Source organism: Panicum hallii, chromosome 6 (assembly GCF_002211085.1).
Source record: "Panicum hallii strain FIL2 chromosome 6, PHallii_v3.1, whole genome shotgun sequence".
NCBI classification, from domain to species: domain Eukaryota; kingdom Viridiplantae; phylum Streptophyta; class Magnoliopsida; order Poales; family Poaceae; genus Panicum; species Panicum hallii.
This window is the reverse complement of record NC_038047.1, coordinates 2539524-2552946: the sequence shown is the minus strand read 5'-3', so window position 1 is coordinate 2552946 and position 13423 is coordinate 2539524. Positions and strand designations below refer to the sequence as shown.

Below are 13423 nucleotides of genomic sequence, written 5' to 3'. Positions count from 1 at the left end.
CTTATCTACTTCATCTCAATTTGACACAAGCAAGATCAAAGATCACAACAAATACAAATACCACAATATCATAAAAGTGTAAAGCATTAAAACTTTATTCAGTGACTTGCAGACACGACTACACCTTTGTTGAGAAAATCACGAGGCGCATCCCAAAATCCACTAGAAGATACCATGCCACCCACCCACTCGCACACCCTCCATCGCGAACAAGCAACGGAAGCCCCAAAAAGCCCTGAAATGCAAACAAACCCCCTGAGAAAAGCAGGAACAAAAGGCCAAAATCCTGCTCATCCCCTACCTCCAAATCTGCATCCACATCTACATCCCCTGAGCCAAAACAGCTATTTAAAGGCACCCAAATCTCATCGCACTCACACACTCCATTAAACTAAGGAAGCTCAGCGCAAATCAAATCACCAACCCACCCCTCCTCCTCCCCCACCGCCGTGGGGCCCGCCCGTCAGCCTCCGCCGCCTGCCTCGCACCTGGCACCCCCCCAGCTCCCGCGGCCTCCCTCTATAGAGAGAGACTAGCCGCTCTAGAGGGAGGGGGAGGAGCGAGCAGAGGAGGAGAGAGAGAGAGATGGGGGAGGGGGAGAGGAAGGGAGGAGGGGGTGGGGAGGAGGAGGCCGCGGCGGCGGCGGCGCGCGCGGCGGAGCAGGCGCGGGAGCTGCAGGACGCGGCGGCGGCGCTGCTGACGCGGACGCGGGCCGAGGAGGAGGCGCTGCGCCGCCGCGCCGCCGCGCTCCAGGCGGAGCTCCGCCGGCTGCGGAAGGACGCCGCCGCGCACGCGGACAGCGACAAGGTCCGTTTGCTAGCACGAGCTCGCGCCCTCTGTGTGCGTGCGTGCGTGCCTGCCTGCCTCCCGAGCCGAGCCGAGCCCCCTCGCGTGCGTGCGCGTGTCGGCGGGTGGAGAGGCTGGAGGAGATCGCTCGCGGCGGCGCGCCTAGGGTTTTCGCTTGCCGCTGGCTGGGCTCTGCGTGCCGCGTCGGTGGGCGGTGGGTGGCGTGGGGGCGGTGGCGCCGGATCGCCGGGGAGATCTGCTCGCGTGGACCTGTGATTCGGCCTGCTGTAACAGTGCCAGCTCACATGGTGCCAATGTACTGTGGAGTCTGGATGCCTGGCAGGGAGCCTCGGAGTCCTTGGATTCCTGAATCACTGCGTCATTTTGTGTGCTGGCGGCTGATTGATCGTCGCAATGTCTTGCATTCTTTGCTCATGTTGATGCGGCCGTGGTCTTGTGTCAGGTTGAGGAGGACTTGGATCGAGCGACGTGCCTCATCACCGACGGCGACGTCGCGTCGCTGCTCCCGAGCAAGACGCATGGTAATTTGAGTTGTTTTAATCTTGATCTTGCTCTTGGGTTTTGTCTTCTTCTTTTTTCCCAGGGGTGAAACCTGTATTTTATTACTAATGTTCTGTACTTCTGTTCGGTTTGCAGGCGCTTTTCTGAAGATGTTCTTGGGCCCAGTGAATTTGCGGGCAACAAGAAAGGAGGTGCAGCTTAAGGTGAAGGAGGAATACAATAGCTACAGGGTATGTGTGAAAGTGTACTACTCATGGTATTATAGGTGTCAAGTTGTATTTTTTTTTTTTTGAAATGAGGACGTATACGCGTGCGCTGGAGGCACCAATAGATTTAGAGTTTTGGGATTTGGTTGGCTCGTTGATCTAACTATGTTAGGAACGATATTATGTCTTTGATTGGCTCAAAGATTGTACTAGTTGGAAACATGCATGATCACAATGTACAAGTTATTTTTTACCATGAGACTATTATAATATCAGAGTTAACTTGGGAAGCACAGGCAGTCGTTAGGTTATATGTCTGTGCTGTTCAACTGACAAAGTAGCTATTTATGATATTTCATTTGTATCTGACCCCATTCAGTCAACATAGTGGTCTAACTTGTGAAAGTTGATCTACCAATTAATTTCAAATTGTCCAATTAAATAGAGTCAATATAATGCATTCACATTTCCTATGAAACTACAGCCTAGTAACTTGACTCGTCTAAATTTACAGAAATGACTAACATACCAACCCTCTTGACTCCCTCACTTTTCTTAGTGGGACGAAATTCCTGGTGAGTTCAGCAATACAACTCTAAATTGTTGTCTTGATTTATCCAGTCAACAATGCCACCCATTTAGTGAAAAACGTTGTTGCTTATGATATATATTTCAAGGTAAAGGTCGCGATGATGGTGATACTGAAATTAGCATCCCTTCTTTGCGAATGGACAGTCAACACATTAGGAGAATATCAACTGACAATGTTAATATTTTCCATCGATTCATTTGCATCATTCTAAGCTTGAGCACCTTGAAGTACGCAAATTAGGAACTGTCTGCATCCTTTTAATCTGTTTATGGAGAAGGAGTTTTACTCAAGATATCAATGTTAATTCCACTGAGGAACGTGTATAGAATGTAGACATAGAACCAGATCAGCAAGAAATCTTAATTTTTGTTCGTAATTACCTTTTCCCTCATTTCCAGGATAGAACTGCCTTACTATTTCTTGGTTTTCCGGTGATACTATTGTTTCTTCGACAATGGTTATGGAATGGATGCTTTCCAGCACTGCCAGTTCAGCTATACCAGGTACAGTCTAATGCTTGCTTGTGACAATGCAGCATCAGTTGAATGAATCCTATGTTTCATGCCATGCCAAAAGACACTGATATCTCAACTTACCTTTTACAGGCTTGGTTGTTATTCTTGTATACAACTTTAGCTTTACGTGAGAATATACTGCGAGTTAATGGAAGTGATATCCGCCCTTGGTAAGGACCACTGAAGCCCTGGCATTTATGCATATCTGAAGAAACTGGGTGTTGTGGCCTGTGGGCTATAGTTTGTAAATTAATGCATGTGGCAAACTTTCTGGCTTTAAAGACCTATGTATCCACTATTCCATTTATAACTTTCCATACGCCATTCTGTTCCTTATTATGATTGTTTCTTGTTGTTTCTTCCCCTTAAGGTGGATACTCCATCACTATTGTGCCATGCTGATGGCTCTTATAAGTCTCACATGGGAGATAAAGGGACAATCACAACCTGATTGTGCACGTAAACAGGTACGCAGTTTAGATCTTCCCATCATGTAATGGATACAAATGCATGTGCTTAACCTGTTCTTCTTTTGGCAGAGAGGCGTGGAACTTTTTCTGTGCTGGGCCATAATGCAAGGATTTGTCATGATGTTGCAGAATAGATATCAGCGTCAAAGATTATATACTAGGATTGCTTTGGGGAAGGTAATATTCTGACAAAAAAGAGGAAAAAGAGCTATTTGTCTACTCTGGTGATCTGAATTTTCTTGATGAAATTACACAATTGCCATGACCTTTTGACCACGTTACTCGTTGCATGGCATTTGCCTGGGCTCGTATGCCACTTCAGTTTGTAACCGGAATTTTGCTTTGCCATCAGGCTAAAAGAATGGATGTTGTATGGGGAGAGACTGCTGGCGTTGAAGGTCAATTGTTGCTGTTGTGTCCTCTCCTTTTCCTCTTGCAGGTATGCTTTCTTCTTATGACTTCATGGTGTTTGAACATGACACAATTATGTAGTTAAGCTCATCTAGGATTATAAGTCGCAACGTTTTGTTTTGCTTTCCCTATTTACATGCAGTTATCTATTTAAGGTCATCTTGGATAAAGTTGCAAAATGATTTTTGTGTTCTCCTATTTCATTCGTGAAATTGCTTTGGCATATTTTGTAAATAGATGATGCTTTTCCCGAGAATTTCTTTATGATAATGCCAAGTCTTCTATATCAAGTAGCATCTTTCGGACTATTGATTGGCTTATGATTGCATCATCTGGCATAAAGTTGTAATCTTCTCATAAATGTATGCCTGCTGGAGTAATCATCTAATCTTCCTTTTTATCTAGGGATTTGAGGGTTATGTTGGGTTTTTACTTCTTCGCACAGCTCATACTGGCGTCATCCCTGAGTGGCAGGTCAGAGACTTTAGCTGTTAATGCCTACAGGATTCCACTGTATTTTTTCTGTGCTATAAGCTGTGTTGTGTCACACAGGTTGTTGTCTGTGGGATTCTGTTGATTGCAATGGCAATTGGTAACTTTGCAAACACAGTGGACACCTTGATGGCTAAGTCTAGGTTCAAAGCAAAGATGAAGAAATCGAAGGGCAAACGGGATCTGGATACATGCTCCTCACCAACAGGTTCATCACCGACAGATTCGACAGCCAAAGCATGAATGGACTAGAGGAAAAGCTCCTCATCCTATGAATATCGCCCATGTTTAACCAGGGCGCGTTACCGTTGTAAAGAAATAGTTTTTTTTTTGGCCATCAGCTCCTAATCCTGACCGTCTCTGTCAAAGCTCATACTCATGTAATCATCAAAAAACTAGGTTGCTAATGGTCCTAGGGTTAAGGTGATCGAGAATAAACTGCTGGTGTTTGCTTATACTTTTGTCCTGAACATCGAGTGGGCTAGATGAACTTAGGACTGTAAGACTTAGCAAAATTTTCCCGGTATAGTTGTCGTGAGGCATCTGTCACATTCAACATGTGAAGTTGTATACAAGCTGTGATTGCTTACTCTCTTCGATATGGTGCATGCCTCAAATGTTTCTAAAAATTCCTGGTATAAACGCTCAACAGTTTCTTGTGAAACCCCTGTGCCTTTGAGGTGCATTGATACAGGAGCATAGATATAAAAAGTAGAATAACTATATGGTACAAGAGTCACTCCTTCAGTGGCTACAGGTGCATTGGTACAGGAATCACATGATGAAGATGGGAAATGGATGAACAACCCTGAAGGACTAAGTTCCCCATGAGCATATACATCAAACATGGAACAAACTTCAGTGGCTACCACTGCAAATTGCTCTTAAAAAATGAGTTCAATTGCCAGCTGAACTTCTGAAGCTGTTTCTGTTTTCAGTTTGATGGCAATGCAAAAAAACGATGCAGTAACAAATTTGGCACCATGCCCTCAAACAAACAAATAATTGGCACCCGTACACTAGCAAAGCATATATATGAATGAACACCAGAAACAAATAATGGTCAATGGAAACACTCCATGTAGCTCACACCAAGCCATTTGCAGCCAGCATTACCATATGCTGCTGCGTGCATCGACTAGAAACAAACACTATAATGTCCAGTGTTCTTCAGAATCAGCACACTCTCACACCATGGGGTACAGTACAGTTCTGGGGACGCGTCCACCCAGCTTCTTATTTCAAGCGGACACACAACCAGGCAAACCAAAGCAGATGGAGATACATCGTCAGTCCCAAGAGAGACACACACGAATTCACACATACAGTGTCAATTATCAAGCACGCAGATAAATCAAACTTGGTCGATGCAAGGCACTAGTAGCGTCAGAAACCAATTTATTCTTGAGGAACTGAAACACACCGAAGAAGACTTGGCAAGCACTGCAAACACTCGGACCACCCTTCCAGCACCAGAGTGAAGTAGTGAACTACAGAGCAGAAAGTGTATACAAGTCATCAGTACTCCCTGGATCGGAACACGAAACAGAATCGACGAGAAACGAAGAAATCACTGCAGAAGGAGAGGATGTTCTTCGTACCAGCCTACCAGGAGAAGGTAGCAGCAGCAAGTTGGTGGCGATCACACTCCGGCTTGATCACCGGAGGACCGTGCCTCGCAGGTGGCGCTTCCTGTAGTACTTGGAGTGGCGCGGCTGGAAGAGGGAGGGGTCGTGACCATACTCCATCCCGTCCCACTCCAGCTCGTCCCAGCATTCCTTCTCGCAGTCCACAGCCACAGGGCGGCCGTCTTGGCGGCGGCCGTCCGTGGCCGGGAGACACCTGAGGCTCCAGCAGCCTCTGAGGTGGATGGTCTCGAGGTTGGGAGCGTACATCTTGGCCTCGCATACCAGCTGCAGACTGGGGAGCTCGTGCAGGTACAGGCATGCCTTTTGTTTCATGCGTGGCTGCTATTTCCTCTTGAAACTCTTGCTCCACGGGGAAGATCTGCCTGAGATCACCGCAGCAGAATATGTGTAGGGTCTCCAGTCCGTAGGACAAGAAATGGTTAGATGACAATGGGAGGACAAATGTGAGCCTAGGGCAGGAGTGAATATGAATAACCCTCAGTTTTATAAAGGATCCATATCCGTAGACAGACAAACCCCTTTTCGTGGGTGATCCGCTCCAAATAGAACGAGCCATCAAGAGATGAGCCGCCCAAAAGGTTTTCAGTTTAAAGAAACTGTTGGGATCTTTGTTGGTGGCCAAGACGTTGTCCAACTTGGGGCATCTCTCCACACGGCACCACTTGAGCCGATTCAGGCTTCCGACGTAGCTTATAAGTAGATTTGTAAGAAGAATGTATTCAGGAACAACAGTGGTGATGGAAGAACTGTCGTGCACGTGCAGCGACTCCACCCTGTTCATCACCATGGATATAGGTCTCCTTGCCTGTGTCGTAGCCACGTTGGTGATGTCACTGATCCCATCGCCAATCTCCATGTGGAAGTCCAGTGGCTGAAATTGCATTGCACTACTGCTGCCATCAATCTTGGTAGCTGTCTGTACCAAACAGACGTCACGGTAGGGCAGGGGCAAACCAGCAGCTAACAACTGTCCAGTACTAGTACTGTTCGTGCAGCCCATCTTCTCATGGCAGCTTCTTTCATCATCGTTGCTAATGCTAGTAGACGACAAGCAGAGATCCATCTTAAGTTGAGGGGTTGTTATCCAGAGAAACTCCAAGGATTGAAGGAACCTCGTGTCTGCAACATCAACAAATGCATGGAGGTACTCCTCTTCTCCTCTGTCTTGGAAGCCCATCAAAGAATCACCTGGGGATGGTTTTCTGGCCACCTCTTGTCCTGATGATCGAGTGTCAATGCACAGCAGTCTAAGTTGTCGCATTCTGGTTTGGGGCCAAGAAATTGAGCGGAAGTGCTTGCATCCCACCATCACCAAGCAGACTCTCGCTGAAGACTTCGGGCCACCTCTCTAACCTTTCTAAGGTCAAGCATCTTGACTGCTGTTTGCGAGAGGTCCAACTCCTCAAGCTTTGGCAGCGATCCACTCAGTCTAAAGTCTGCTAATCTTGAACACCCAGCATAGCAAGAGCAAGCTCCCATGCTTGGTTGTCTTGGCCTCCTCCTGTAATCCCATCGCAAACCCAGTAGCATGAAGCATGGGTTTCCCAGTTGTAGTCAATGACTTCGCCACCTCGGCTATTCAATGATAAGTAATACAGGAAGCACTCTGTAAACATTTCAGGGGTGACATCAAGGCCAAGCTTATGTGTGTACAATGCCATTTCTCTAGCCTCTTCCGCTAGTATTGCATTCTGTTTGCCAGGAACATCAGAAGCACGAAGAAAACGTCAGTGTGAACTGTTGTGGTCTCGAAAAAATTTCACACTAAGCCGTCCACTGAAGCACCAAAATACCTTAGTACTGAAAAGTTCAGGTGGCGGAATGCCACAGCTTGCCAAGTCAACCATGCCATCGCTTCCATTGTGAAAGATAACTAAACATCTGTACTGTGCTAGGGATCGAGCTATCGCTCTCGCGACGTCCGGAATCTCAGCTCTCGAACCTTGATCTAATCCGCTGCAATCATCCTCCTCATCTTGCCTATCAAAATCAGCAGCTACCTGCTGAGTAAGCTTAAGCTCGTCCACGATTGCTCTTTGCAGTGCCCTTCGGCTCTTCCACCTTGTGCAATCGATGTGGATGATCTTGTCAAATTTCTCCCATAAAGATGGTGGAGGGTGCTCCGCTAAGCACCGCAGAAGCACCCAGTCCACAATTCCATCCGTCGAAGTAGATGACCTTGGGTGCAGAATTTCTCGAATCCTCTAAGTGTTCAGAAACTATTTGGTTTACCGCCGTCTCGATGTTGGTTGCGTCAATCACCTGCAATTTTTGTTCGTACGCCAATTAGCTGATTAAGATCTCTATTGTTGGAATTGAGCCCTCAATCTCACACTCGCTCGCACCGGCCGGAGGAGGAAGATGAACAATGCCCGCACACGATTTGGCGCCGAACGCCCTGGCCGCTCTAACGGCCTGTATGTTGGCTTCAATTGATTGATAAAACGGACTCGACTCAACCCAAACGAACTAGATTACATGGCATTTTATAGCCCCAGGCGACCCAGTGGCCGAGCATGCCGAGCCCGGCGACTCTCACGCGCACGTACGTGTGACTCCACGCCGGACTTCACTCGCACGATCTGCATAACGCCGCAGCACATCGTGATGAGCCCATTCGCTCCACCGCACGACCCGGCCAGTCTCATGCAGATCAACACCACTGTCACCAACTGCCTCCGCCATTCTCTCTGCAGCTAGCCTACCTAAGCACACACGAACTAACTCAACGCATGCACGCACACACGCACGTACACGGCTCACACAACGCACACAGCCAAGTCAAGATTAATGCTAACAATCACCCCCGTAAGCTTGACATGGCGATGCCGGAGTTGCCGCAGCTGCCATCATCTTCGTCTTCAGGGCCTTTTGTAGCCCCCCTTTGGCGACGCAGCGCCCACACGATCGGCGAACTTCCTGCGCACGCACGCACTCCTAGCGACCCGGCCTCTCCCACGTTCTGGCCATGAACCTCCGTGAGAACCGGTCCTCCAGCTGCCGATCCGAGCCTAGCGCTCCTCCGTTGCCGCCAACCGCCACATCGGCCATCCCTGCACCTGCAACCCTGTCAACCACGCGCCGTACGCGACAAACTTGGCCATGGACCCGAACGCGAGCTCGAACACGCGCCGTCCTGGCCGGACACGCCTGGAACGTGGCTATACCAACGTTCCGGCCTAAACGCTGTCCCTGGTGCGACTCCGAGCCCAAACCGTGCACCACGGACACCACAGACTCCGACTTCAACAACCCTAAGACGCTGGCTGTCATGACCACCCGCTCGCACGCGACGGACACGACGCCGACTCGACACGCACACGCCACGGCCACAAACACCATGGCGTGGTTTATTCCCCCTAAACCACAACACCGCCGCACGTCCTGCCCTACAGGAGCGTCGGCTCATCGTCGGCGCCGGCGAACAGCGCCTCCTCCTTCCTTGGCTTGGAGCACTCCCTGGAGAAGTGGCCGCGAACGCCACAGTTGAAGCACCGCCCCTTGCCGGAGCTGCGACGACGCCTGTTCGCACCCGAACGAACGCTGCTGCCTCCGTCGTCGTCGTCGTCGCTGTCATCTTCACGGCCACCGCTACGACCTCCCTTCTTGTCACGCCCACCGCCGCCGCGCGCACGCTCCTTCTCGCGGCGTTCCCGCCGGCGCGCGTCCCACTGGTCCATGGTGAGGTAGAGCTTGCCGTCGGCGCCCGAAGGCGGCGGCCCGTCATCCTCGGCCTCAGCTTCCTGTGCCGCGCGCAGCCGCCCACTGGCGTCCTCCAGCGTCAGCATGGCGAGGTCCGCCGTCACTTGGATCGCCACGGCCACCTGCCGGAGCGACTTGGGGACGACGCGCAGAAGCTTCTCCACCACCCTCCGTGGCGGGATCGTCTCCCCCACCGTCTCCAATGCGGCGACGATGTTCTGTAGCCGGAGCGTGAAGTCGTCCACGCCCTCGCCGTCGTTGAAGCGGATGTTCTCGAATTGCCGAAGAAGACGTTGTGCCTCCACCTTCTGTACTTGGTCGCTGCCCACGCGCCGCTCCTTCACCGCATTCCACGCCTCCAACGCGGAATTCTTCGCTGCCAGCGATGCCACCATCTCTGTCGGCACAGCGCTCGTGATGGCGTCGAGCGCCATGCGATCCTCCTGCATCGACACGCCGCCGGGCTCGATCGCGCTCCACAGGCTGCGGGCTTGCATCTTCAGCTTCATGACCAACGACCACTGCGTGTAGTTGGTCTTGGTCAGCATGGGCCAGCTCGCCGGCCCGCCGAACTCCCGGATGACGCGCACCACCTCCCTTTTGCCGCTGCTCTCGGCGTCAGCGCCGCCCTTGCCGGCGAACGGCTTCTTCGGAGAGCCTGGAGGAGTCTTCTCATCTCCACTCGCCATGGTCGTCGCCGTCGCACTCCGCCGCGGGACCACGCGCTTCTTGTTCGCCGGCTGTCGAGGTGGGCTCACCGATCCGCTGTAGAACATGCACCAGCGCACCGCCCTAGCCTCGCCCTAGCCTAGCCCTGATACCAATTGTTGGAATTGAGCCCTCAATCTCACACTCGCTCGCACCGGCCGGAGGAGGAAGATGAACAATGCCCGCACACGATTTGGCGCCGAACGCCCTGGCCGCTCTAACGGCCTGTATGTTGGCTTCAATTGATTGATAAAACGGACTCGACTCAACCCAAACGAACTAGATTACATGGCATTTTATAGCCCCAGGCGACCCAGTGGCCGAGCATGCCGAGCCCGGCGACTCTCACGCGCACGTACGTGTGACTCCACGCCGGACTTCACTCGCACGATCTGCATAACGCCGCAGCACATCGTGATGAGCCCATTCGCTCCACCGCACGACCCGGCCAGTCTCATGCAGATCAACACCACTGTCACCAACTGCCTCCGCCATTCTCTCTGCAGCTAGCCTACCTAAGCACACACGAACTAACTCAACGCATGCACGCACACACGCACGTACACGGCTCACACAACGCACACAGCCAAGTCAAGATTAATGCTAACATTCACCAGGGGGCGAAGCCACTGTTAAACTGACCCTGGTGCACGGCTTAAGACGCTGACATGTTTTTCCATGATCATGTGGTGAATATAAGCTTAGTTAGTGGGAAAAAATAAGTTTATCCTGGTGCACCGGCACCAGGAGGCTCAACGTGGTGTCGCCCATATCTTCAACCCCACAAATGCAGAAATTATAGTATATCCTAGAGGTGGGACTTCGGCTGTACCATGCCAGTACGGCCCGGCCCTCTCGTGTCTCGTGCCTCATTATTATGCCATACGTCTTTGTGTAAGTGTCTCAATCAAAATCCTTTATTTTAATATAAGTTCATTATTCACGAGTTTCATTTTATGGTCTCTAAGGCCATTCTTAATGGGATTTTTATTCTCAGTAAATAATGTATCACTTCAGCAAATATCGTGACATGGCGGAGTACTTATAACGAGAGGAAAGAGACGAGATTCATCTGGATGAAATTGGGTGCATGTTATTATTAGTAGTTATAGATCTTTTCATTTGTACTTTGGTTGTGCTCAAAAACACATTAATTAATGTCTTTAACTAATTATTGCACTGGTGACGAGAAATGTTTGTGCACAAGATTTTAAGGATACATTTCAACCAAGATTCTTTAATTCTATAAGATGGCAAAATCTTCCTAGTTACCCTCTAATTTCTCCACTCATATTTTCAACGTTTGCACAGTACCCTGATAATGAAAGTGATTACAGTGATCTATGTTCTGAACCAATATCTGCAGCGTGGAGGGGAAAAAGTACGTACACAATATGCATCGGTGTCGGCGCCAGTGATGTATTCCGCCATGATGATGAATTATAGCTAGCGGATCACCACTTGATAAGCTATCCCATACAAGAGCACAAAGTTACTCATATGTCGGTAGGAATTAAGAAGAATATTTGGATGCTATTATTAATACATACCTTGGCTGCTAGGCTCAATATTAATTGCCTGTGATCATGAGCTGAGAAAAACACAAAAAATGGTGGTGCTATATATGTAGTAAATCTGCTAACTTTATCCAGAGGAATGGTGTGTGTGCTGGGAGAGAAGTAGCCGCCAAAGCAAGATAGCAGAGAGAGCTAGCACCAAATGTCAATGTGACTACCATGCCAGAGCTGCTTGCAATGAGCTCCTCATTCGATCCCTTGCTTCTGGTGATAAATAAAAATGTGATTGTACTGCTGTATATTCTGAAAGCACGCAGCATATATCTGCAGGGTGAGGAAAAGAAAATACCTGATAAGACATGGTGAACTTCTCTGTACATGATGGATCAGCAAAATGAAGAAAGCTCCAGATGTCTAACCCATCTCCAGTCTCTTCAAGATGGATCTCCAATCGCTAAAGAAGTCTATATACAAGAACAAATTGGTTAATCAGCAATGTCGGTGAACATAACTGTATGTGTACATATTCCTCATTCGAAATTAAGAAGGATAGATGTTATAAATTATAATTAGAATATACCTTGGCAGCTAGCTGCAGTATAGTGTGTGTGTGTGCGCGCGCCGCGCGTGCTATATATATGTAGTATATTTGCTAATTTTCTCAAGAGAAATGGTGTGTGCTGGAGAGAAGTGGCTGCAACAGCAAGAGGTAGCGGAGACAGATCTAGCAGTACTAACCGTCGATGCGACTACTATGCGATAGTTGCCTGCAATGAGCTCCTTGTTTGATTGGTTGCTTTTGAAGATAGCTTCACCTCGTAGCTTCTGGCAATTGTTTTCAGAAAAGGATAGGTATGTGCCGTGCTCTTTGCTTGGGGCTGCAGCAAAGAATATCCATGGAACTACACCCTTGTAAACTGACACTACCAGAAAATGAGTCATCAATCCACCATAGAATTGGACAACAGGGTGTTTCAGAGGAAATCATGCTCAGAGCTGCAGTTGCGCGACCTGATCATATAGGAGCTGTCCCTTTGCGGCAGGGGCTAGGTATTTAGGAGAGATGACAGGAATGTAACTGTCATAGTCCGTTGCTTCTCGGTTGTTCTAAGCGTAATTACATTCTCATGTACTCTCAGCGTGAGTGTGTTACGATGTGTAACCCAACAAACTTTATATTCTTCTTCTTGATAAAAAGCACGGCTCTCTGGCATTTTCGATAAGAAAGAGAAATGGTGTGTGCTGGGAGAGAATTGAAGTGGCCGATACAGCAAGGCAGCGTACCGTCAGTGCTATGTGCGAAAGCTGGCTGCAAAAGAAGAGATGTTCGTTCTTCAGTTGCTTCTGAATGTAGCTTCACCTCTCGTATCTTTCATGATTGACTTTCAGAAAATTGAATGATATATGTGCAGTGTGGTCTTTGCTTGGGTCTGGAGCCAAAGAATAAATTAAAGACGAAACAGCTTTCCTGTCCTACAAACAGATGTAGCTTGCCGAATCGTCGATATGTGTGGCTCCAAAGTCCAAAGGCACACAGATGATCCGTTTGTCCGATGGCTCATAATATTCTCAGCAGATGACTGGATATTTGTGTATTTGTATTGATTAAGACTGAGTACCACCCACGTCCTCAGCAAATCACGATAGCAGAATGCAGATAACAGTATGCACAGCTTCAACAATGGGAGGCCGCAAAGCCAAAGTTACAGCATCATCGTGGTTGATTGCCAAAACCTATAGCTTAGCATTGAATCATTGGCTGTCATCGAAGCCAAAGTTTCTAGCTTGCACCATGGGCCACGCCTCTTTGAATCCAGCAAAATACCAGGGTCAACTCCCTTGCCATTCAACAA

At 48.8% G+C, this 13423-nt stretch overlaps 1 protein-coding gene and 1 pseudogene across 1 annotated transcript; one reads left to right on the top strand and one right to left on the bottom strand.

The window, feature by feature from the left end:
- Positions 1-381: 381 nt before the first annotated feature.
- LOC112896605 (transmembrane protein 120 homolog) lies at positions 382-4591 on the top strand. The gene is made up of 10 exons (XM_025964628.1): positions 382-807; positions 1250-1328; positions 1444-1538; positions 2505-2609; positions 2712-2791; positions 2992-3088; positions 3161-3268; positions 3444-3530; positions 3908-3976; positions 4055-4591. The coding sequence occupies exons 1-10, from the start codon at positions 586-588 to the stop codon at positions 4235-4237; spliced, it is 1125 nt and encodes a 374-aa protein (XP_025820413.1). The 5' UTR covers positions 382-585; the 3' UTR covers positions 4238-4591.
- Positions 4592-5227: 636 nt separating this feature from the next.
- Positions 5228-13331, bottom strand: LOC112896860 (annotated as a pseudogene).
- Between the last annotated feature and the right edge of the window lie 92 nt (positions 13332-13423).